The sequence below is a fragment of the Microtus pennsylvanicus genome, chromosome 17, assembly GCF_037038515.1.
Source record: "Microtus pennsylvanicus isolate mMicPen1 chromosome 17, mMicPen1.hap1, whole genome shotgun sequence".
Taxonomy (NCBI): domain Eukaryota; kingdom Metazoa; phylum Chordata; class Mammalia; order Rodentia; family Cricetidae; genus Microtus; species Microtus pennsylvanicus.
Window position 1 is genome coordinate 33,191,836 of NC_134595.1, and position 26,488 is coordinate 33,218,323.

Genomic DNA, 26,488 nt, shown 5'->3' on the forward strand with positions numbered 1-26,488 from the left:
GGGTAAAGTAGTACATGCCAGTAATCTCAGAACTCAGGAGGCTAGGACAGAAGGATCCCCAGGAGGAGGCCTACATAGGTTGCTTTAAGTTGCAGGTCAGCTTGATTAACTTGATAAGATCCTACCTCCAAAAGAAAAAAAAAACGAGAACAATGGCCAATGATACAGTGTTTGGTTACCATGCACAGGTCTTGGGTTCAAGTCCCAGTACCATCCAAAACAAAAATGTGTAGGTGAAAAAAGTTCTGAACTTCAATTCTACTTCACTCTTCAGTGTTCTTAAATTCCAAATTAATTAAAATGGCATCTATGCTATATTCTTTTAAAGAGCATGCAATTGATTAAAATTCTGTTTTCATTACTGAATTTTAAATATGTGTATCATTTTTCCTCATTGTTTATCTTTCTCTCAATTTTGTTCACTGTGATTTGCCCAAGTAACTTTTAGAACCATGTAAACAAAGCTTTCTTTGATCATGTAGACAGGTAACTTCAAAACAAAAACCTAATATTAAAACTGAAACCAGAAGTTAAAAGGAAATACCTCACTCAGAAAGTATTAATTTCAAGCCATTATTTTAGTAAAATTTAATAAACCATGGTTGAAACACATCAACTTACCTTTTGTTATAAAGTAATCAGTGAACTACTAAATTTATCTCTTGGCATTATTAAAATTAAACAAGTCTATGAAGCCCCAAATCTTAATTAATTTGTTACAATACTTCAGAGGTTAAAAAAAAAAAAGAGGTCAAGGCCAGAGAGATGCTCAGAGGTTAACAGCACAGGCTGCTCTTGGCAGAGGACCTGGCAAGAACCCATATGGCAGCTCACCACCAGTTTCAGGAATCAGGTGCCCTCTTCAGACCTCTGTAGGCACAAGGCATACACATGATGCAGAGATGTAAGCAAAACACACATATAATTAAAATAATATTTTCTAAAAAGAAAGAAATGCTAACTGCATTTTTGTATACTAGGATCCCATGCAACACATCTGTATAAAGCCAAATTTATCAAGTGGAAAAACAGGGAAAATCATGTATTTTCATATATTACTGCTAAAGTACAAACTAGTTTAATCTCTTTAAAAGGCAAATTCTCAACATATATTTAAAAGCTCATGTCACTTTAACATAAAAATTCTACTACTTACATATGTAAAAAAAAAAATAATGTAAGTAAATAGATCACTAAAGGCAGTACTAAAAGCAAAACCTGAAAGCTACCTAAACATTAACCAATAATGGCTAATTTAAGGCTTGGAATTCTCCTCTGCAATGTTCTACAGAATGAGGCAGTATTTAATTTAAACCATATTTCAAATAAAAGTCTACATTCAATCATTCCCAGTAACTGGTTCAGCATTGTTAATCAACAGTTTTAAAGTAGTATTTGTTGAATAATCTTTATAATTTTTCCCAATGATTCATGTAGCCAATTACTGCATTCTGATTTCTTAAGAAATGTTATGGGTGCTTGCTTCGACAGCACATATACTAAAATTGGAATAATACAGAGAAGATTAGCATGGCCCCTGTGCAAGGACAACACCCAAATTCATAAAGCATTCCATATTTTTGAAAAACCAGCCTACATCTCACAATCCCAGAGAACCTAGACAACAAAGAGAAAAATGTATCTAATCTACATGGAAGTAGAAAAAGACAAGATCTCCTGAGTAAATTGGGAGCATGGGGATCGTGGGAAAGGGTAGAAGGGGAAGGGAGGGGAACAGAGAAAAAAATATATAGTTCAATAAAAACAATTTAAAAAATAATAATAATCCACCAAGTCTAACTAGAGAATTCTAGTAAAAACTACTCTGGAGACAAAAACTGTATCGCATCAAATCCTATCATCCCATTTGGTCTCTGCTGCTTTTATAAATGTATGTAATTGACTTCTACTTTATGAAATAAAATTGTCTAGGGAATACAAAAAAAATAAATATAGTGTTTCTTATTTGGACGGGGAAAATATTCTGGAGAAACATAGCATGAAACTATTAAAATTCATGAATTGTATACTTTAAAATAGCTAAGAGTGACTTTTGTGCAATGTGAATTTTATTGCAAAAATAAAATCTGAAGGAAGGAAAGTAGGAACGGAGGGGGGGGAGGGAGAGAGAGAGAGATATTATGTGGCGGGGAGTGGTGGTGCATGCCTTTAATACTAGCACTCAGGAGGCAGAGGCAGGTGGATTTCTGATTTAGAGGCCAGTCTCATCTACAGAGTGAGTTCCAGGACAGCACAGGCTACACAGAGAAACCCTGCTTCAAAAGAAGAGAAAGAGAAAAAGGAGAAAAGGGAGGGAGGAAAGGAGGAGGGAGAAATTATATGGGATATTTCCAACTCATTCTTTTGATTCAAAGTCCAGCATATGTTTTAAAAGCTTTTCTGGGGGCTGGAGAGATGGCTCAGCAGTTAAGAGCACTGCCTGCTCTTCCAAAGGTCCTGAGTTCAATTTCTAGCAACCACATGGTGGCTCACAACCATCTGTAATGAGGTCTGGTGCCCTCTTCTGGCCTGCAGGCATACTAGCAGACAGAATACTGCATAAATAATAAATAAATAAATATTAGGGGAAAAAAAAGCTTTTCTGGCCAGTGTCCCCTCCAGAAATCTCAAAACTATTATTGTAAGAAAAAAATTATGATTACAAATAAGTACAAATAACCCCCCAAACAAAAAAGTTCACAAAATAATGCCAGTAAACTACATAAGGGTAGAATTAGAGAGAAGAAGGAAGTGGAGTAGAAAAAAAATGTATAGCTCAAAAAAACAATTAAAAAATCTACATAAAGGATATAAAAATTAGTGCACAGGGCTGGACACAGCTTAATAATAAAGGGCTTGGCTAGCACACTGAAGGCCTGAGGCTCACTGCCCAGAACCGAAGCTGTAATTAAAATCACAAATGTAGAAAGAATTTTCTTTTTTTTTTTTTTTTGGTTTTTCGAGACAGGGTTTCTCTGTGGTTTTGGAGCCTCTCCTGGAACTAGCTCTTGTAGACCAGGCTGGTCTCGAACTCACAGAGATCCGCCTGTCTCTGCCTCCTGAGTGCTGGGATTAAAGGAGTGCGCCACCACCGCCCGGCTGTAGAAAGAATTTTCAAAGATTGATCCAGGTCAACTATCCAACAGACTTGAAAATATGAGGAGCGCATACAAACACTATAAACCAGTGAAGAAAAGACTAGTACATAAAAGAAAAATCCAGAGACAACAACAGTAAGAGAAATCTGTAATTTCACCACCATAGACAGAGAGCAAACTCAAACAGAAACTTTTTCTCAACTTGGGGTAGAACTCTCCCCCTGCGTGGGTTATGAGTCTCAGCCCCAGTGCACTGGTTCCTGTCTCATCTCAACATTAAAGCCTCGTGTGATTGCAGCAAGGATGGTCTCTCTTCTCTTACAGGTACCTGAAGTTCCCCAAAATGTTCTGCTGATTTATCAAAAAAATCAGGCCTAGGCAGACGCAGGCGGCGGGGGACGGCGTGCAACACAGAGAGCAGATCGCCCCATTACAATTAAATCAAAGAGGTATGCCTTTTGTTGGCGAGGTCCCTGGCAAACGGGAAGCCTGGTCCTGTTCCTGAAGACCCTTCTGAGTAGTGAGAGGAATCTTGGCCCCGGCAGGAGCCAGGAAACAGAGCGAGGGCATTTTGTAAGAGGAGCCCCTGGCCAGCAGGGAAACCTGATCCGGTTTTAAAAGACCCATTAGATAGCATCAATAGGAGGAGATGGGCAGGCGCCAAGGCAAAAATCACCCAATAATCTGAAAAACAACATGAAAACAGCAGAACCCAATGACCTTACAACAGAAGGACTTGAACACCCTAACACAGAAGTGGAAAAAATTGACTTTATGAAAGCAATAGAGTCCCTTAAACAACATGTAAAAAACGCCCTTATAGAAATGGATGGGAAGTATAAAAAAAGTTTGAAGAAATGAGTAAATACATACATGATACCCTAGGAAACCAAGAAAAAACGATCAAACAGGTAATGGAAACAGTTCAAGAATTGAAAACTGAAATGGAAGCAAGGAAGAAAACACAAACTGAGGACCAGCTGGATATGGAAAATCTAGGTCAACGAGCAAAGTCTACAGAAACAAGCATAATCAATAGAATACAAGAGATAGAAGAAAGAATCTCAGATTCTGAGGACACCATAGAGAAAATAAATGTACTGATCAAAGAAAACAGCAAAGCCAACAAATTCTCATCACAGAAACTTTTTCTCAATGTACAAAGAATTATTTCAATAAAAAGTTTTTGTAAAAAAGGCAGAATAATGTGTGATGCATAGTACCATTTGTATAAAAAGGAAAATACGTGTTTATTTGGAAAAAATACAAGAACTGTGCACGGTGATGTCCACATGTAATCCTTACACAGGGAGAAAATATACTTCGAGTCCACAAGTTTGAGACTACCTGAGTAATATAGAGACCCAGCCAAAAAAATACACATGTATCTACATATACTGCTATCACTGCCTTCCTTCAGGGAAAGAGGACACATGGAGGGGGAAGAGACTGAAGAGTTTTCTATTACTGTATTATTATGATACACTGTTTTGCACATTTTTTATTTTTAAGCATCTCTTAAAGATTTATGTTTTTACTATTTATCCATTTATTTAGTGGGGCAGAGAAAGCATGTGCCATGGTTCATGTGTGGAGGTCAAAGAACTTTAGGGAGTCAATTCTTGCATTCCACCTTGTTAAAACAGGTTCCCTCTTATTTTGTTAATATATCATTATTATTATTATACTTTTAGTTATTGTTTGTGTGTGAAAGGTACACCTGTGCCTATGCCATTAACAACACCTAGAGGGCAAAGACAACTCTAAGATTCAATTCTTACTTCTACCATGTGGGTCTCTGGGATCAAACGTGGGCTATCAGGTCTGGCAGCAGGTTCCTTTACTCACTGAGTCATCTCTTTGGCCTTCTTGGTTTTATTATTGTGCTTTATATTCCAGAGTAGCCGGCCTGAGAGCTTCCCAATGATTCTGTCTCTTCCTCTTATTCTGCCTCAGGAAAGCTGAGATTACAGATGTGTGCCATTCCATCTGTATTTTTTTTAACATATATTCCAGAAATCAAATACAGGTTGCATGCTTGTTAAGCAAGAGCTTTTTTACCTGATGAGCCATCTTTCTTGTCCATTATTACTGCATGAGTAGACAAGTATTTATGTACATGTGAATGTGTATGTAGGGGGTAGTGTGTACACCCATATAGAAGCCAGGTCAACACGGGCTTTTATTTCCTTTTCTCTTTTTATTACTGGGGGGGGGGGGGGAGAAAGAGAGAGAGAGAGAGAGAGAGAGAGAGAGAGAGAGAGAGAGAGAGAGAGAGAGAGAACACTTGCAAACAAGTACTGTGTATGTATGGTGCATGCATACATGTATGTTCAGGGATACACTTGCGCAGAGGCCAGAAAAGACATAACGTTCTATCTTTTTCCACTTACTCCTTGAGACAGTCTCCCACTGAAACTGGAGCTAAGCTGTCAGTCAGCAAGCCCAGTGATCCTCCTGTCTCTGCCCTCAGAATCACTAGATTATAGATGTGCACATGCCCAGTTTTTGCATGGCTACTAGGATCTAAATTCAGATCCTACCTTGCTGTAGAAGCACTCAATCAACTGAGCCAGCTCTCCTTCCTTCCCCCTACAACTTTACTTATTATTTATCTATTGTTTTGAGACAAGATCTCTCGCTGAACCCAGAGATTGACATTTAGGCTAAACCGGCTAGCCAGCAAGTCCCCAGGATCTTCTTTATACCTCCAAAAGCTGAGACTGCAGGCATGTGTCATTGCATACACTTTATGTGAGTGCTGGAGAATCAATGTCCCCACTGTGCTGTCTCCCCAGCCCTGTAAATTTTTACATTTAAGCCACTGGATTTCCTACTCATTACTAAAATATGCAATTATGTAGTTTTTTTTTAAATGCTGCAAAACAAAAAACAAATATTGGAAGCTGAATTCAGGAACTACATTAAGAAGACCAAACATCAAGACCAAGTGGGCTTCATTCCACAGATGCAAGGTTGGTTCAACATATACAAACTAGTAAGTAATACATCATATAAAGAAACTTAAGAACAGCAATCACATCTCAATCAATGTAGAAAAAATACTTAACAAAATTCAATGTGCCTTCAAAATAAAAGTCCTAGATATCTTAGACACTGAGGAAGAGGGGCTATCCAGTACAAAGGAGCCTGAAGGGCCAAGAACTGCCATCCCCTAGACTCAATAAGATGTAATGTTAAATCATTAACGTATATCAACTATTATTATTACTGCACTGGATCCACACAAGGCTGGCTCTGTCAATAATCAGTCAAGTAAGTAAAGGGGAATGGCTCACAGGGCCCTATCCTTTCCCTCTGAACTATTGTTTTTAATAGGTTCGGGGGGGGGGGGGTTAATCACTGTCTTTAGTTGTGTGCCCTCTAACCCACCAAGTTCCAGCCCATGGTCACACAGATGTCTCCGGTTAATCTTAGCGGATCATAAACATGAACGTCTAAGAAAGATTTGTGAGATGGGGACAGAGTGGACGAGGTGGCAGAGAGATGGGAGGTCAGAATAGTCAATATGCAAAGGATTCATCCATATGTACAATTAGAAAATAATAATAAAAATTAATAATTAACAAAAAGAAGGTACAGAGCACCTGAGGAATGAATGGCAACCGAGTTTGTTCTCTAGCCTCCACATGTACTGGCACATGCATTTGTATTTGTACACACAAAATGATGGACTTTGCACATCTACAATCCAAAAACACTTAAGAGGTAGAGGCAGGATCAGAAGTTCAAGGTTATCTTCAGCTGTGAGTTTAAGGCTACATTAGGCTAGGCTACATGAGACCCTGTCTCAAAATTTAAGAAGGTCAATTTTATGATGGGGATTTTGTCTCAAAGTTATTTTTTTAAAAAAAGAGTCAAATGGCAGGAGATATAGCTCAGCTAGTAGAACTTGCTTATCATGTACAAAGCTCTGAATAAAAATCCTCACCAATGCATGAAATCAGCCATATTGCTCAATGCCTATAATCGCAGCACTCAGAGGTAGAGACAGGAGGAAGCTGAGGGGATTCTTCATTTAACATGGAATACAGAATTCCAACAAAACTTCTTTTCTCCACTGCAGTGCAATATCTATAAACTCTTTGAAATCAATCTTTCACCTACATAAAATTAAAGTCACTACATAAAACTGCCACTTTCTAGACCAAAAATCTTTCTTACAACATTACCACCACACCTTTAAAAAAGGAACCACCAAGAGCAGTGCTGACAGAAAGACGTCAGGAATGTTCTAAGCTGAAGATTTAAATTTCTTTCTCTAGTGGTTAAATGAATTCACTGGCAGGAATTCAGGTAGCAATCACCTGTGAAAAAGTACGCTTTTCTACAAAGATGAATCTCTTTCTTCTTGGGGAGTAATGACATCTCCCCTTAATCTGAATATTTTATAAAGGATAGTTTCCATTGTCCTTAAAATTCTAGAAACAGGACTACAGAGACAGATTAGCAATTAAGAGCACTGGCTGATCTTCCAGAAGACAAGCGTCCAATTCCCAGCATCCACATGGTGGTTCACAACTATTTATAACTCTGAAGTACTCTTCTGGCCTCTTTGGGGTCCAGGCACACATGTGGTACACAGAATACATGAAAAACAAACATCCATATACATATAAAAATTAATTTTTTAATTAAAAAGAAAAAAGATCTAGGAAGATTTCCTGATCTCTGCATAATACTCATCAGTTTCAGAATCTGAAGCAAAACTTTGGCAACTCAAAGCCCTAAACATTCCAAACATCAGTAAGAATGTTTAGCCTGTGCTGATGTGGCTATCCTTAGTATATCCTCAACAGTGATTTTCCAGATCCATACTATAGAAAGAAAAACAAGGGTTGGATCTGAGGCTCAGAGATAAGTACAAACCTGTTCTTCTTCTGTAAAGGGTACTAGAGCCAATGGTGGCAGGGGCTCCTCCTGTAGGATAGGCAGGAATTCTTTCTCCAGAAGGTCAAAAGGTATCTATGTGATAAATACAAGGCCATAAAAATGTTATTTCTCCAACTACAAGAAGATAAACCAAGACACTATTTTCTAGCAATGACTAATATAAATATTAAAAGTTTATTCAATTACAATTTACTTCTATTAATTATGCAGTTATTACATTAAAACTCCATTTACAACCAAGCATGGTGGTACATACCTTTAATCTTAGCAGAGGGAGGCAGATCTGAGTCAGCCTGGTCTACACAGGGACCTTTAGGCTATCCAAGGCTATACAGTAAGACCCTGTGTCTCAATAAATAAAACAAAATACTCCAGTCACCCACCATCTCCATCCATGAAGCCACTTCCTTTGGACTTGGTATTAAGCTTGGTATTCCAAAGAACAGAGTAGAGAAATAAAAATCTCTACATTTAGCTTAAAGCAGATGCTAAGGAAATTCCAAAGCAATTGTGTCTGTTCTTAGAAACTAAAATTTGTGATTCCCCATCCATTAATAAATTAAAAATAACATATTGAGAAACACAAAAGATATTATCTTCCCTGGTCATCAGATAAGAAAAGCCTACACTATTTCATCCTGGTCCTTTTTTAAGTGAAGCAAGTGTTAATTTTAAAAGTTCTCTGTACTACACCTTTCTTTTTTCTTTTTTTTTTTTTTTTTTTTTGGTTTTTCGAGACAGGGTTTCTCTATGGTTTTGGAGCCTGTCCTGGAACTAGCTCTTGTAGACCAGGCTGGTCTCGAACTCATAGTACACCTTTCTATTCAAGGGCAGGAGGGCAGGAAGAGGAAAGCTGGTCTTCCCTCAATCCTGGACCCTAATTGGGAAGGAAAGTAAGAGGTGCAACAGAGAGAAGGGAAAGAAATGGAGAAGGGAGAGAAGAGGAGGTATCAACAGTGCTGACTGTTCTGCTGCCACCAAGCCTCCTGATCCATAATGACATCATGGGTCTTCTCTAAGGGCAGCACATCCCTCAGTCACTATTAACCACTCTATGTTTCCATGCAAGTAAGGGGAAAGATGGAAAAAGCAAGAGTCCATTAGATACAGATCAGTTTCACAGTCCATACTAGTCTCATCTACAATTCTCAACTCTTTGTATTTTCTTACCTTGTAGTCTTTAAGGAAAAGTGCTAACATTTCTTCTCTGCCGTAACGATAATCTGCTAATTTATACTTTGGCAGGGCCGGAGAAAGAGGAGGGGAAGTGATACTCCCACCACTGGACAGAGCACGGAGCCTAAAATAGGAAAAAGAAATAATACAAAATGAAGAGACAGATATTCTGACACTGTATGTTTTTTATATAATACAGTGTAAGATACACTACTGCTCAAAAAAGGAGCAAAAACTTCATTATCTTACGCAGCAAAGATTTTTGAGTTTAATACAAGCCTCCATCACAGCTCACTGAGAAATTCACTAAGTGCTAACTAGACAGTCAGTGATAATTTAGCAATTCCAACACCTAAAGATGCCACGGTTGTCTCTAAGAAGCTTCAAGTTTGGAGAGAAGATTTTTTTTTTTACCAAAATACAAAAGCAGGGACAATCAGACTCACAAAAAATTACTAAGTTTAATAGCAAGTATTGGTGAGGGTGTGAAACAACAGAAACACTCAAATAAAGCTCATAAGATCCTAAGTCAGCAAGAAGGCTCAGCAGGTAAGGGCACCTGGAACTCAAATAAAGGTGAAGAGAAACAACTCTGAAGCTGCATATGTACATGTACACACACACATTTTTTTTTAACTTTTAAAGTAAGCCGAGAATAGTGACATAAGCATTTAATCCCAGCACTCTGTAGGCTGGGATTAAATAGGTGAATTTCTGAGTTCAAGGCCAGCCAGGACTATAAAGTGAGTTCCAAGACAGCCAGGACTACACAGAAAACTGTCCCAGGAAAAGAAAAATTAAAAAATAAATAAATTTTTTTTTTAAGAAAGATGTTTCAGCAGGGCTGGAGAGATGGCTCAGTGGTTAAGAGCATTATCTGCTCTTCCAAAGGTCCTGAATTCAATTCCCAGCAACCACATGGTAGCTCACAACCATCTGTAATGAGGTCTGGTGCACTCTTCTGGCCTGCAGACATACACACACAGTCAGAATATTGTATACATAATAAATAAATAAATATTTTTTAAAAAAGAAAGATACTTGGTTCCCAGCACCTGCATCAGGCAGCTCACAAGGGCCTGTAACTAGCTCCAGAAGATCCAAAGCCTGTGCTCAAGTGCATTCACACAAAATTAAAAATATTTTTAAAGGATTATAAGGTGTATGAATGTATGAAACTGTTCTTGTACTTTATGACTACCATCCAAGGCTGAAAAGAGAGATGAGGAGGGAGGGGTAAAAATATAAATTACAATAGCCACTTCTAAGAATGACTTTGAAATAGCTAAGTATTCAAAACCTCTTTGGATATTTGGTAACAGCTAAAACATTTAATAAAGTATGAAACATAAAGGAGAAGGCTAAATGCAGAAACTTAAAAAGTAAGTTAAAAATGTCTCGAGGAGCCAGGCAGTGGTGGCGCACGCCTTTAATCAGAGCACTCGGGAGGAAGAGGCAGGCGGATCTCTGGGAGTTTGAGGCCAGCCTGGTCTAAAAGAGCTAGTTCCGGGACAGGCACCAAAAAGCTACAGAGAAACCCTGTCTCAAAAAAACAAAATGTCTCGAGGGATCAGGCTTGCTCCTAGGTTTGAATCTCAGTACTACAAATAATAATTGTTTGGGTTTCATTTTTTGTTTGTTTTTGAAACAATGTCTCATACAGCTCAAACTGGTTTGAACTCACCACTATATATCGAAAGATGACCTTAAACTTTCTATCCTCCTGTCTTCATTTGCATCAGGCCTGAAAGCAGGCTCAGTTTTATGCAGTATCTGCATCAAACCCAGGGCTGTATTCACACCCACAACTGAGCTGTTCCCCAGCCCAAAGTAATGTTATAAAAAGAGAAAGAGACAGGAACAGAAGGGGATATTCAGCAAAACTAGGAAAAAGAAGCTACTATCAAGTCATGATGGTACATGCCTTTAATCCCAGCACTTGGGAAGCCAAAGCAAGGGAACTCTATAAATTCAAGGCCAGCCTGGCTGGTCTACTATCAAGTTACAAGACAGTCAGGACTACACAGAGAACCCTGTCTAAAAACAAAAAAACCCTGGGATAAGGGAAAGTACATTGGTTGTAGATAGGTTTGTTGGTTGGTTAATAATGTGGGGCTATCCAAAATTTTGTGCAGTAACAGATACAAAGACTGAAACAGACTAAGTTACTTTAATTCATGTGATATAACCTAAAGGACAAGTTCAACAGATATTTTAAAATATATCCTCAAAACTGCTAAGCATTAAAAATATGAAGACCAGTAGAATAAATATTTGTCTATTATTCAAAAAGGGGCTCATGCTTGGTAAACATAAAAACATGTTTACATGCAGAAGTAATACTGAAGAGAAAAAGAATAGACACTACTAGTAAACTATGGTGAGAATGGTTCTTTCCAATGTTTCTATCTTCTTATCCCCTTTAAAAACATAACAGACAATTCTGAACATATAAGGAGATATTAAGAAGCATATAACAAACTCAAATGTACCAATCACTCAAGCCCAAAACAACAATCCATGGCCAACCTGGCTCTCTGTACCATGCCACTAAGTCTTTGATGCTATTCGGGTGGAAATTTTTGGCCTATTATTTTTATATGTAAATTATCATAAAAAGATTTTTTTTCAAGTCTGAAATTGCTGATCTTATCATTTAAATCAATAAGTGGGTATAGCTGATATGTTGTATTGTTTTGGCAATCCCTCCCCTGTGGTAGTATATTATTCCATCATGAGACACACAATGCCTACTTAGTTTTCTAAACTGCTAACATACTTATGGTCTATGTTTAGATACCTAACTTCGCTAACCTTCTCTTTTCTTGTAGCATTTCTGCAAAGAGAAACTAATCTCTTATATTATTTAGAATAGTGACCCAATGTTAGCAGTTTACACAGGAAGGAAAAAAAAAAACGTGTCTCTTATTTTCAAAATAATATTCAACAGTAATGAATTACTTCTTGATGTATTTAAATACAGTGAAACTATTTTTAACAATGTTCCCACTATCTCACCTTTGACTAGTAAGATACTCTCTGAATGGCTCCTGATGAGTCCTTTGGACATGCCCCTATTAAGTCTTTAAGTGCTCCAGGGTTATCGTATATAACTTCTTGCAATAGTCCCAGATTCCCCCGTTTCTCCAAAGGAAGTACCAGGAGTACTCACAACTACTGAGTTGGTCTTTGTTTCCTTTCAAATTCTTGACAGAGAATGTGGTTCAATGCCCAAAAGACATAATAAAGACAGAAAAACACTGCTCAAAGGAATAAGCCAACCACTGATAAAAGACCTTCAAGATACTGTTTCCCATGAGAATCTCAAAAGTTGGGCTCTATCTGTTGGGGAAATGGCTCAGTGGGTAAAGAACTTGCTAGGCAAGTGCAAAGGCATGAATTCAGATCCCCACTCACCCATGTTTTAAAAGGGCAGATGTAGTAACAACTGCCTACAATTCCACAGAAGACTACAAGAAGTGGGAGAAGCTTTACTGGCCAGTCTGTTTATTCAGCCTAAGTGTTCCAGGTTCAATGAGAGAACCTGTCTCAGAAAATAAGTGTAAAGTGCCCATTTGGGAGGCAGAGGCAGGTGGATCTCTGTGAGTTTAAGGTCTACAGAGTGAGTGTCAGGATAGGCTGAAGATTCGCAGAAAAACCCTGGAGTGCAAAGAAAAAAAACCTTCAATGCTGACTTCTGTTCTCTATGTTCACTCTCAACTACATAAACATGTGCATACACACACACACACACGCGCGCATATAAATGCTCGGAAAAATATTAAACTGAGCCTATCCTGAAAAAGTAGGCAATTTAACTCAGAGAATTGAAGCTGGAAAATGTGTACATGTTAGTTCATTTGATCCAACTTAAGTTTCATAAAAACACAATATAAAATATAAGAAGTGTGAAGCTCAGTGATAGGACACTGACTAAGCATACAGAAGGCCTTGGGTTCCATCCCCAGCACTGAAGAAAAAAAAAGAGGAAGAAAGTGAATCTGGAAACTAATGCATCTGACTAGTCACCACAGAACTAAAATTAAAGGCTAGGATTTTTATGACTAATGTAATTATTCTATAAATGATGAGATCCCAAATTTTTATCTTAAACAGCCGATTTAATTGCCAGGCATTAATTTTAAAATATTAGAAATTATTTTAAGTATCTTCCATGTCATACTAAGTCAGTAAGCTTCCCAATAGTTTCTAACACTAGAGGGCACACCGAAGCCATTTCATGTAAAAACCACGGTTGACTGTTTGAGTCACCTGGTATTACCAGAGACTCCCTTATAGCCTAATTAATAGCCCTAATTTCTTAAAAAGCTCTCATATCAAGTTTTCAAGTTCATTTACTACTCTGTCCTTCCAATAGACTCCAATGGCTTCCCAAAGAGAGCAAACACCTCTTACAGGCACCATGTCTACTATTATAACACAATAAGAGTTTACTCTCCAGTATTTGTGAAGAGGCTGAAGCAATTAAGATAGTTTATTGAATGGCCAGGCAGTATTGGCGCACACCTTTAATCCCAGCACTCGGGAGGCAGAGGCAGGTGGATCTCTTTGAGTTCGAGGCCAGCCTGATCTACAAGAGCTAGCTCCAGAACAGCTAGGACTATTACACAGAGAAACCCTGTCTACAAGGGGTTGGGGTGGGAGGATAGTTCATTGAGATGGAATAACCATTATAATCTGACTCAATAGTCAATTCTAAGTCCCCCTCACCTAGATATGTGGAAAAGCTGCAACGCATGTAGGTAATCTCCCTTCCAAAGGCCACCGGTGACCTTTATTTCTTCCACACAATTCTCTTTTCTAGAAATCTGATCTCCTGTGTTCTTCACGATATATATATAATATATATATATATACACACACACACATACACTCACACACACACATATATATAATATGTACTTAGTAGTATACTACCTCACTTCTAGCTCTGTACTATTCAACCTTCCTCATTCCAGAAGTTTCTTACTTTGCTGAAAATTCAAAACCCAAACCAACCTGGCTCCTCACCACTGCATTGCTCTACAAAGTGCATCAATAACCTTAACACTGCAAAAAAACAAGATAAATATTCTAATCCCATGGCCTTCATCTCCCAGGCTACAACAGAGTCAAGTCCTACCATTCGTAGGAAATGACAGGGACCAGAAGGACTCCCCAAAACCCCACTATATTCTCCAAACTTTCACTTACTACCATTCAAAATCCACACTTCCAACTTAAAAAGCAATTTGGAATGTCCATATCTGTGTGATAGTCTGGGAATCAAAAACTACTTCTGCATAAGCTTTGGGTTTTCTTCTAGTCATGCTGACTTCCCTCAAAGAGGTGGGTCTTCACACATACACATGCGCGCGCGCGTCGTGTATATATATGTAGTTGTATATATACACTCACACATACACTTAAGGCTCACACTTCACCTTCTCCCATCTTCTATATCCATTTATGATGTCTTACTTAATTCTAAATCTCTCACACCATTTCTAGTTCTTTCTCACACACTTTTGTAAGTATCTTGAACAATATAACTACTCTTATTCTATCTTCCACAATTCTCATTCCAAATGCAAATGTGACTAAAACTCTCAATTTTTTGTTGGTACACAATGGTCAAACAAACTTAACAAGTGTCATGAAATAGTGCCTTCAAGCTCACCTCTTCCTTTCCCACATTTCACATTAAAGGAAAATGTCTTGAAGTTTATTTCTTAAATCTGCAAACTCTTGCATCCTTGTCTTTTAACATGCCCTTTCTGTAGTGAGAAATATTTAAATATTTTCTGAACCTTTATCAGGAACAGGCAAGAAGAAATACACTAGAAACAACCAAGGTTAACTGGCAAATACAGGAAAGAGAAGCAGAAAAGTAACACATAGCAGGAAGATCCTGGGGGGGTGGGGGGGCGGCGTAGACTACAGCAGGAACTTGACAACTAGGTTTTGGTTTTTTGTTTGTTTTTTAAACAAATATTCTCTTCTAAAGTACCTTTGGACAGCAGCTCATTCACTGTCCCTTAACCCCTTTTGAGAACTGGAAAAAAGTAACACATTCCATCTGACAGAACTTGTATTTTTCTCAGAGTATGTACAGTCATCTAGCAGCCTCAGGCTTACATTTTCGTGCCCCTAGCCACATTTATGAATGAAGCCTCTATTCAACCAAACTTTATGGAGTGCCTAACTAATCACTGGTGCACTAACTCAAAAGATTGGCCAACACTGAGAAATAACAGTGTCCTTAATAGTGGAATTAGTTCTTTCCTAAGGCAACCACGCTGAGAAAAGAGACATTGCTCAAAATGGTTCACTGTATTAACAGAGGAAGTGCTGGGGGGAGGGGGGGTGACAACCCTCTCCCTCTCTTTTGTAAACAAAGACCAGAGACTTCCTTGAGAGCACAGAAATGAAGACAAAGGAGACCCTAGGACAGCTTCTCTGTCTTCCCCAGAAAGCAAGATGTCTATAAATGTTCTCGTTATAATAAAGTCTTCTGAACTTATCTGAGTAGATTTCCAGTCCTTAAATTTTTCTCAAGTAAAATCTGATTTTTTTCAGATGTCTTGAAGTATACATTCGCAAAGAAAAAAGAGTAGTAGGACATAAACCAATATATTCTTTTCGTGGTAGAACTATGGATAATTTAGTCTTTTTCTGGTTTTTTCTATAGTACTGTTTCCTCCAAATGTTCTTGTTAATAGAACCAACAAAAAAAATTCTATTAAGACCTAATCTTAATCAAAAGTATTTAACACCGCCGGGCGATGGTGGCGCACGCCTTTAATCCCAGCACTCGGGAGGCAGAGGTAGGCGGATCTCTGTGAGTTCGAGACCAGCCTGGTCTACAGAGCTAGTTCCAGGACAGGCTCCAAAGCCACAGAGAAACCCTGTCTCGAAAAACCAAAAAAAAAAAAAAAAAAAAAAAAAAAAAAAAAAAAGTATTTAACACCAAAACAACTCATCAAGACAGTACTTTAAGCACTCAAGAAGCTGAGGCAGGTAGATCTCTGTGAGTTTGAGGCCAGCCCAGTCTACAGAGTGAGTTCTAAGACAGCCAGAGCTACAGAGAAACCCTGTCTCAAAAAAATAATAGAAAAAAAGAGTTTTGTCAAAGACAACATAAGCACACAGAGGAAGTGAATTAAATTAAAACTATCTTTTTGATGGTTAATCTGTACGGTGTCATCTAAACCTTAAATTAACATTAAAACTTTTGATTTAATAATTCTACTTCAAGGGAATTAATCCAAAGAAAATGATCAGAATAGAACAAAATCATTCAGAAGTATACATATATCATTTACAGTAACAAAACATTGAAAACAACTTTACTTTCCAGCAATTCATTCTTTCATTTAATAGACATTTATTGAGTGCCTACGAGCCAGGCTCTGGAACTACAGCAGTAACAAGCTATACAACAATCCAGACCAAATGCCTGCTCACAAAGGAGCTCACAGTCTACAGACCTAGAAGCTGCATTCTGAGCAAGAAGTATTTACTATATCACATTTCGATATAGACACTAAAGGAGTTAGGGAGTATAAGGAGAGGATACAAGCTGTATAGTCAGAAAGTCTAAAGTAGTAACATTTGAAGAAAGGCATTTAAAATTGAGTATTTTTTTATACCTAGAAATTATTTTCTTCACTAATTCTGTCATATCCTTTTATACTATTTTGGTGAATCTGTTATTCATTTCCTTATTCTAATAAACAATCCACAACCTAATGATTCTGTTGGGTTTGGTAAGGCTATACAGGTATGGTCCTTCCTGACAATTTTTAATGTTCTCCTATCAACACAACTGCCCCAGATAAGGTCTAGAGGGAAGGATGGGAGGAGAAAATTCTCAATTACAAGTATAATTTTTAAAACTAAGATGAAAAGCTTTTAAAAGAAAAAAAGTCATTTTATACTTCACTTGTTAAGCACTATATTAAAAGTCATAAATGTTTCTTCATGGTTCAGAGTTACAAAATGACTCAACATAATCACTCTCTTCCTTGATTTTCAACTATTCTGAACATAGTTCCTCATATCAAGACTTATAATGAACATGTTACATGAAGAAAATATGCCAAAAGTCTCCAATGACAACAAGGTAACTTTCTAGTACAGGGTTATTTTGACTACCTTGACTGATGGTATAATTAAGGCTGTGCCTACTTAACTCTGCACTCCTCAGTAAAGGCTCCTAAGTACCAATGATACAGGATTAACCTAGGTAACAACGAGAAGTTTCTGATTAAGGACAGAACTGATGACTACCGTCTGCTAAAGTTGACTCAATTCAAATTAAACACCTTATAAATACTTCAGGGTACAATAAGGAGGGCAAGTAAGACACTCCTGACAGATTGAGCCAATGGCAGAGATACCTGCAAATGATTTGATGTTGAGTAACACATGTCACAGAACAGCAAACTTTCTGCAAAGGGCTAAGGAGAAAATGTACAAGCTCTGAGAACGAGGCAGCCTCTAATACAACTATTCATCCCTGCCAGAGTTAGCACAAAACTATCACGGTAACATGGAAACAAAAAAAGCATGGCTGTCTTCCAATGAAACTTGTTTCACAAAAACTTTACTTGAACTTCAACAGGATTCCAGTGTAAACCAGAGATGTAAGATTTAAAAAAAAAAAAAAAATCAAGAATATCACCAGTTTGGTTGGATTGTTTTTGTTTTTAATTCTTTGGTTTTGGTTAAATTTTCTGGCTTCTTTTTCACTACATATTATTAGCAAGATGCTGTAAGAAAAAACCCTTTAAGTGCCTCAGTGATTTTAATATGATTTTACAAAGAAAAACATGTGAGAATGTATTAATACAAAAGAAAAGTAATAATAGCAGAACAGCTGCACACACTATGGTTTACAAAGTGAACTACATGAATTTAAATCTACCTGATTAAAGAAGTTAATATAGTGTAAATAAAGATTTAGCTTAAGAATGCTAAAATGTTTTTATAATACTAACAGCTATGAACAGCCTCTACAACATCTGGAGAACTAGTTAAATGATAGTACATCCATACAATGAAACTACTTAAAAGAACCAAAAAAAAAACGTTTATTGAAAAAGGTTTTGTTTGCTTTAGGCTTTTTTTGTTAAGGTTACAAGATTGAATGCACAGTTTGATCCTATTTTGTGAAAATAAATACACATATACACAAATAAGATACAGAAAACCACTTGGAAAGATACACCACGATATTTACAGTGGGTACTAAGGATCAAATTAAGGTATTTATTCCTTTTCCTTGCTTACTTATAATTTCTGATTTTTCTAGAAACAGTGATCTAGAAATAAGTAAATTCTTTTTTAAATATAAAATAACTGAAACAGGTGAAGCATTGTTTAGATCAACATTTTCAAAATAAACTCAAACTATAGGCAATGTGTCGATTCACAGAACTTCAAATGTTTTCTCATTCGGTCTCCAAATGCTAACCATGAAGGTTAAGAATATCTAGGAAATACACATCAAAAGAAATGTATATGATCGAGTAAGTTCGTAAGACTCTTCAAACAAGGAACTCCTACAGAAGTCTTACAAACCACCACCTAAACATAAAGAATGCTGACGCTAATCCAATTCCTCTTTTAGATACTGCCTTTGACATTACCAAAGGGGTTTATTCCAAGTATGAATGGAAAATTAACTATCATTATTCACGTCACTGAAGAGAGGATCTTCAATCACCAACTTTGGGGGGAAAAGAAGAGGGGGGAAAGCCACACTATAATGTGATGGATCTCAAAATTCCATGAGAATTCCATATTCGGGGTCCAAACATATCTGTAAGAGACTCAAAGGTCAATTAATTGTTATTATGGCAAACGCTAACTCAGCTCTAGATGGGCTACTGCTAATAGCCAGTATTAATTCTGGACCACCTGCTTAGCCCATCAATAAAAAAAAGTTTCAAATGCTTCTATTAAAACTATTTTTAAATAAGCATATCAATAGTAGAAAAATAGATATTAAAGTATTACTGTTATAGTTATGTAAAATTGTTTATACATACACAAAGGTTCAAAAATAATTTTCTAGGGTGGTAGAACTATAGAGTTTTAATTTCGTTATCCATACCTAACCAACCCAAGAAAAAATTTCAATTAGAGAATACTGTCCTTTATGAAATATAAGATACTATAAGCTAGTCACATTTTTAAACTATACACATGAAACAGAAATATGCACATTTATACACCACCCAGTTCCTGTGTAACTCTTACTAGTGAATTATGTCATTCAATATCAAATAAGACAAGACTGAACTCACCATTCAGGCCCAAAGTTTAGTGTTTGGGTTTCTGCTGCCATTCTTCTTCGTATTTTTAAAAAGATTTTTGTGTGTGGAAAAACCTGTTAAATAGAAACACATCTTTGTCAAACAATGTCAAGAAAAAGTGAAGTATACCAGATCAGAACAAATAGCTAGACAATGTGTGATCTGCTTATAATCTCCTAAGAATGAGAGTTTTTAATGATTATTTACAGCAATGCAGCTGGCAAAAGGAAAAGAGTAAGTCTAGATTAAAAAAAAAACCAGTCTCGTATAGATAGATAGACAGACAGACAGACATTGGGCACAGTGGTAAACACCTTTAATCTAAGCACTCGGGACGCAGAGGCAGGTGGATCCCTGAGAGTTCTAGGCCAGCCTGGTCTCCATAGTGAGTTCTAAAAACAACTAGGGCTATGTAAAAACAGCCTCAAAAAAAAAAAAAAAAGAAGAAGGTAACAACAAGCAAATAATAAGTTTAATGGGGATGAAGATGGGAGTAGAAGATAGTAACCAACACAAAGGATGCATGAAAAATACTTATAGAGGGCTGGAGAGATGGCTCAGAGGTTAAAAGAACTGACTGCTGTTCTGAAGGTCCTGAGTTCGGTGGCATACGCCTTTAATCCCAGGCAGAGAGGCAGGCGGATCTCTGCGCGTTTGATGCCAGCCTGATCTACAAGAGCTAGTTCCAAGACAGGCTCCAAAGCTACAGAGAAACCCTGTGGGGGGTTGGGGGGGACACACCAAACCAAACCAAAAAAAAAAAAAAATCAAACAGAAACCCACTACTCTGTAAGCTGATTTAAAAGTGAAATTTAAGGGGGGGGGGGGGGGGACAGGGGTTTGGAACATAGATAACCCTGAGTGAGTAGATAATGTTTTCCCAGAAGACATGGGTTATTAAATGAAAATATCAGTGGGGGCAAAACAAACCCCCAAAATAACACTGGCTATTGCCATTGTTCTTGATTACCTACCAGAATAAGATGGTAACACCCTATTATTACTGAAGTTACAATACATTTGGTTATAGGACATAAATCAAGGTGGAAGCGACCACCTGAAATTTTCATAGTGCCAGAAGGTGCTATGCAGGAGGAGCAAATCATCAATGTATTATACAGCAGTGAAGCCTGAATGCTGTAATGCCAACCTGCCAGGTATAATGTGCTCACTAGTACAAAAGTGGCAAGAAAGTAATGCAGGTAACCAGGCACTTTCTGACTAGATTTGAGGCCTGCTGAGAAGAAAGGAATCCATGCCAAGTACTATGAACTAGATCAGAAGTCCGTGGCCCAGAAGGTCATAAGCCCCAGGGAGGAACCTATTACTATCGTTTTTGTTAAATGGACACCTTATAAAAGTACACAGACAGGAAAACCCTTGAGATTTGCTGGATGGCCAGCCAATCCAAACCAGTAAGTGAAAGGTTCTTCAGTGAAACCCTGTCTCAAAACAATAAAGTGGAAATCAACTAAGACACCAAACATTCACCTCTGGTCATCATATTCATATGCACACACATGCACATAGAACATACAAGTGTATACAGTATACACTTAAGTGTATAACAAATATGCCAAAAAAATTTTTAAAGTCCAAACTGCTTATATCATTTTTAAAGTTGTCACAAGCACCAAATCATCACTAAATTTTAAACAGATAATAGTGGAACCAGGCATTTATACACCTATAGCTCCAGAATACTTGTAATCCCAGCATACCAGCAATCCCAACACTTAGAGGCTAAAGCAAGAGGATCTGAGTTCAAGGTTAACCTGGATTTCAGAAAGACTGGTCTAATACATAGAAATGGAACTGTTTCAGACATTTTGAGTGACATGTTGCTGCTACTACACAGCTGGGAAAAAGAGAAAGGTGGAACACTACTGTGTTCTTACATGTGTGTCTGTGAAGACCAGAGATGGCTAACAGGTATATTCGTCAATCAATCTCTACTTTACTTTTTGAGACTAGGAGCTAGAGCTGACTGAGGTGGTTAGACTAGCAAGACAATTTGGTTAGATTAGCCAGCCAGCAATGCTCAGGGATGCTGTTTCTGCCTCCCCAGTGCTCAAATTATAGGCATGTGCCACTATACCCAGGTTTTGAATGAGCATTCTAGGGGATCATACCTGGACCCCAATGCTTGCATGGCATGTACTTTACTAACTGAGGTAAAAAAAAAAAAAAAAGTTTCTCTAGCCTCTTTTCCTTTTAACAGGTATACAAAAATGATACACTGTGTAATAAAAATCTATTAAAACTCCATTAAGAGATTTTTTTTTCCTTTTCATTTTTCCTGTGGTATATGCACTTGAGCTTGCATGTTTGCATTTGTGGGGAATGCATGTGGAAGCCCTTAATTGGTATTAGGAATCATTCTTGATATTTTTTCCACCTTGTTTATTATAGCAGAGTCTCTCAACTGAACCCAGAGCTCACCAGCATTGCTAGTCTCCTCAGCCAGACTCATCTGAGGATCCCTTGTCCCTGACTTCTCAGGCTAGAATTAAAGGCAAGTTGCCACATCCACCTGATATTTATATAGGTTCTGGGTGATGTAGGAGGGTCATCTGTCTATGTGTTACTTTCATTGGTTAATTAACAAAGAAACTGCTTGGCCTGATAGGTAGGTGGTGTAGACAGAACAGAATGCTGGGAAGAAGGGAAGTGAGACACGCCATAGCTCTCCTCTCCAAGATGGACGCAGGTTAGAATCTTCCCGATAAGCCACGACACCGTGATGATACACAGATTACTAGATATGGGCTAAAGCAAGTTGTGAGAGTTGGCCAGTAAGAGGATAGAGCTAATGGGCCAAGCAGTGTTTAAATGAATAGAATTTGTGTGTTGTTATTTCGGGTGTAAAGCTAGCCAAGTGGTGGGACGCAGCCCGCCGCTCCTTCTACATCTGGGGATCCAAACTCCAGTCCTCAGGCTTGCATGGCAAAGACTTTAACTACAAAGCCATCTCCCAAGTTCTCTAAAAGAACTCTTTTTTAAAACACAAAATATGAAAAATCTGTGCCAGACTTCCTGAGATTATCATTCTTGCAGAGGACACAGGTTCAGTTCCCAGTACCCACATGGTGGTACACGCACACACATAACATGTTTTGCCTAAAACAAATAAAATGAATGCATTTTTAAAATCTTTTTGTTATTGTTTTGTCCAACTTTTTGGGTTCCCTCCCCCCAGACCGGTCTCTACACAGTCCTGGCTATTCTGGAACTATGTAGATCAGGCTGGCCTCAAACTCAGAGATCCACCTGCCTATCCTTCTCAAGCATTGGGATTAAAGGCATGCCACTTGTTTTTTTAATCTTAATTCTTTTTAAACCACTATTTCAAACTCTACCTACCCTAATGCTTTCAAATGAACTTTGAGGGGGACCTCTGACTACTGAAAAAGTGATCTAAATTTCTAAAGCAAGTCACAGATTGAACTAAAATGGATTTGATTTGAAATTACTTGGTATCTATGAAAACACTAAAAAAAAATCACAGAGCAATTTATTCTTTAACTTACTACAAGGTCATCACATATGATCACACAGGTTGTCAAAGCACCACACTACACAGGTGTTACTAACACAATAAAAACAGAACCCCTAGTATGGACTCAATTCCAGACTGCAGTCTTAAGCTGTAAGAGGAGCCCCCTGAACACAGGGAGCAGCTAAGGAACAAATGAGCAGAAAAATCCTGTTCTAGTACACCTGATCATCCTCACTATATATGTACTGCAAAACCTCACAAACACCAAATGCCCCAAAGCTTGAACCCAGCTACTAATTATAACATGGTTCCCTAGAATTATTTCCGGGTGCAACACTTCTGGAGAACGCTAAGAACAATCCAAGTAAATTAATTCTCAACAGAGCAAACAGAAGAGTACTCTGATCCTTTTCCTTATGAATTAAAGGAGAAAAATCTGGGGCTGGAGAGATGGATCAGAGGTTAAGAGCATTGCCTGCTCTTCCAAAGGTCCTGAATTCAATTCCCAGCAACCACATGGTGGCTCACAACCATCTGTAATGAGGTCTGGTGCCCTCTTCTGGCCAGCAGGCATACACACAGACAGAATATTGTATACATAATAAATAAATAGAAGATAGATAGATAGATAGATAGATAGATAGATAGATAGATAGATAGATAGATAGATAGATAGATATAGATAAATAAATAAATAAATATTTTAAAAAAGGAGAAAAATCTAACTTAAGCACTGAACACCTTACTCAATCCTGAGTTCCAGACCCTAGATTACTCCTTCCCAATCAATTTAATAGAGAGAGTTTAATAAACTTCTGGAAGGACTATCTTACACAGTTCCTCTGAATTATAAAACATTAGTTGAAATGGAAATTATGCCCTATCTCCAAACAGTCTTTTCTAAACTAAGAGCTGGGCGCTAAAATGAGAATAGTCTTCCCATCTTTTTTTTTTCTGTTTTTTGGGGAGTGGGGATTGGGGGGAACAGGATCTCATTGTGTAGCCTTGGCTGCCCTGAGGATCTTAGTCTGTAGATCAGACTGGCCTCAAACTCATAGAGATCAGTCTGCTCTGTATGTACCACCACACCCAAGGGCATCATTTCAAACCCTACCCAGTTAAATATTTTCAACTCAAACCCCTACAAAGCCTCCTGACCTTTGGGAAACAGCTTTGAATTTGTAAAACTTGGGATCTGAAGCTGACTCTGAACTCTACTCAGCCAAGCTCCTCTCTAGATTGCCTTCTCTTCACACCAGTTAATTTTTCCTCCATGATTATACTATCTGGTACTATTTTGACCCAAGCTTTTCTGTATCTCCCTTCCTAACTTTCCCAAGAATAACCATGACTTATTTAACTATAAATTTCTCAAGTGCTGTCTCTACTAAGTACCTGTGGCTAGAACTATGCTCAAAAGTGTGTAATGGCAAAAAGGGCACAGTGGAAATAAAGACAAATTTTCTAAATAGTCTGGGAAAGAGAGCTTGGGAGAAAAGACCCACCTACCCTGCCCAAATTACAAACTTGATTTTTTTTTTCCTACAGTATTACTTTGTATGTCATTCTAAATCAATTAAATAAGCTTACCTCAAAGCAGGGAGCTTTGATAAAGGTACCACTGTTTTGAAAGTCTGCTGGTCAAACCACACTGAAAAAGCCAATCATGTGAAACTCCTGAAATCCTTCACCTATCATTTTCTCTCAATTACTGCTAACTCTTAAAGAGTCTTCTTACATCCTTTCAATAGTCTGAATTCTTTTAACTCATCTAATTAGAACAAAATTTCTAAACTAGATATGGTAGTGCATGGACAGTACAAAAGCAAAGGAAGAAATGTGTTGAAGGATAGTTAGTCTGCATGTACTATGTAGCCAGACCCTATCTTCAAAATAATTAAAATTTTTAGAAATTCAATTTGCAAAGCTAGAGGAATGGCTCAGCAATTAGAAGCACATACTGCTCTTGCAGAGGACCGAAGTTTGATTCCCAGGAACCACAAAAAGCAACACACAACTACCTATAACTCCAGTTTGGCAGAATTAGACACTCTCTTATGGCTTCTCGTGGAGATGGCGGTAGAAGAATCAGGAGGTCAAAGTCAGCCTCAGCTACAAAGTGAGTTGGAGGCCATCTTAAGATACATAAACCTCTATCAAAAAACAAAAATCTGGATGGAGGGGGTCAAGCAAATGTCTCAGTATATACACTGTGCTAGAAGGTTACAAGTGGAGAAAGACCATATGGTTAGACATCTGCAACTCACAACTTTCACCTAACTCATCTCTAGCTTCCTCCCCTGGATATACAACTGTCTCATGTTCACCATTTCCACAACACAATAATTTTCAGTAAGCCAATAATTACTCTCACCTGAAATGTTAAAAATTTACAAAGTGTTCCTCCATACCTCTTTTTATGTTCACCTGTATTAGTGGAAAGAAGAATAACTATTATTTTCTACATACTAGAATTACACTATAAATCCAGGGATGCCTAACATGGAATATGCCCTGGCTTCTATCCTTGATGTCTCATAAGCATGGCATAATGGGACATGCTGCAATCCCCAGCACTGGAGAGATGGAGGCAGAAAATCAGAAGTCAAGGTAATCCTCAGCTACACAGCAAGTTGGAGAATACCCTGGGATACAGAAGACTGTGTCTCCAAAAAAAATCCTATTATATCCTCTATTTTGAAAAATTCAGTACAGCTTAAGGGACAAATTTCTAACATATATACAATAAAGTCAAAGTTTTTTTAGCCCTTTAAAAAAGTTTTAGAATTATGTTATTTTTTATGCATGAATATTTTGCCTCCATGTATGTATGTGTACCATAGACATTCCTGGTGTCCAAGGAGGGCAGAAGAGAAGGTGAGATCTCCTGGAACTGGAGTTACGTATGTTTGTAAGCCACTATGTAGATGCTGGAAACTAAACCTGGGTACTCTGCAAGAGTTAACACTGCTCTTAATCACTGAGTCATCTCTCGAGCTTCAAGTCATAGTTTTGTAAAAGTTATATAATGTTTATAAACAGGTAACTTCAAGTTTTTGCTGTCGGAAATGAACAGTGCTTTAAACACTTTATATTTTAAATACTAAACTGATTCCCAAAATCAGTTGCTTCTTAAAAATGGCATATAATATAATGATTTCTTGTTTTGAGACAAGATCTCACCAAGTAGGCTACTGGTCCAGAACTCATTATCCTCTATCCTCTGTCTCTCAAGTACTTAAATCACAGGAGCGTACTACCAAAATCAGTAAATATACTGACTTTAGAAAAATCCATTTCAAATTCTTCTTCCTTTTTTTTTTTGTTTTGTTTTGTTTTCCAAAACAGGATTTCTCTGTAGCTTTGTGACCTGTTCTGGAACTCTCTCTGTGTAGACCAGGCTGGCCTCGAACTCAGAGAGATCCACCTGCCTCTGTCCCCCGAGTGCTGGGATTAAAAGCGTGCGCCACAACTGCCCA

At 37.8% G+C, this 26,488-nt stretch overlaps 1 protein-coding gene and 1 non-coding gene across 8 annotated transcripts in view; one reads left to right on the forward strand and one right to left on the reverse strand.

Moving 5' to 3' along the window:
• The window catches only part of Gigyf2 (GRB10 interacting GYF protein 2), a 138,991-nt gene that overhangs the window by 89,053 nt on the left and 23,450 nt on the right, over nt 1-26,488 (reverse strand). For 6 of the 7 annotated variants that reach the window (XR_012908194.1, XR_012908193.1, XM_075951862.1 and 3 more), the window contains 3 exons: nt 19,502-19,584; nt 9,183-9,312; nt 7,989-8,084 (listed from right to left, as the gene is read on the reverse strand). Coding sequence is in view for 5 of the 7 variants with exons in the window: in XM_075951862.1 (XP_075807977.1) it covers nt 7,989-8,084; nt 9,183-9,312; nt 19,502-19,542 (267 nt within the window). In the remaining 2 variants the exon portion in view is untranslated. Of the gene's footprint in view, nt 1-7,988; nt 8,085-9,182; nt 9,313-19,501; nt 19,585-25,383; nt 25,432-26,488 lie in introns of those variants that run through there. The other variant, XM_075951864.1, reaches the window with a different exon arrangement.
• On the forward strand, nt 1,476-1,582 carry LOC142837231 (U6 spliceosomal RNA). The gene has a single exon (XR_012908221.1). It is a non-coding gene; the product is annotated as a U6 spliceosomal RNA (small nuclear RNA).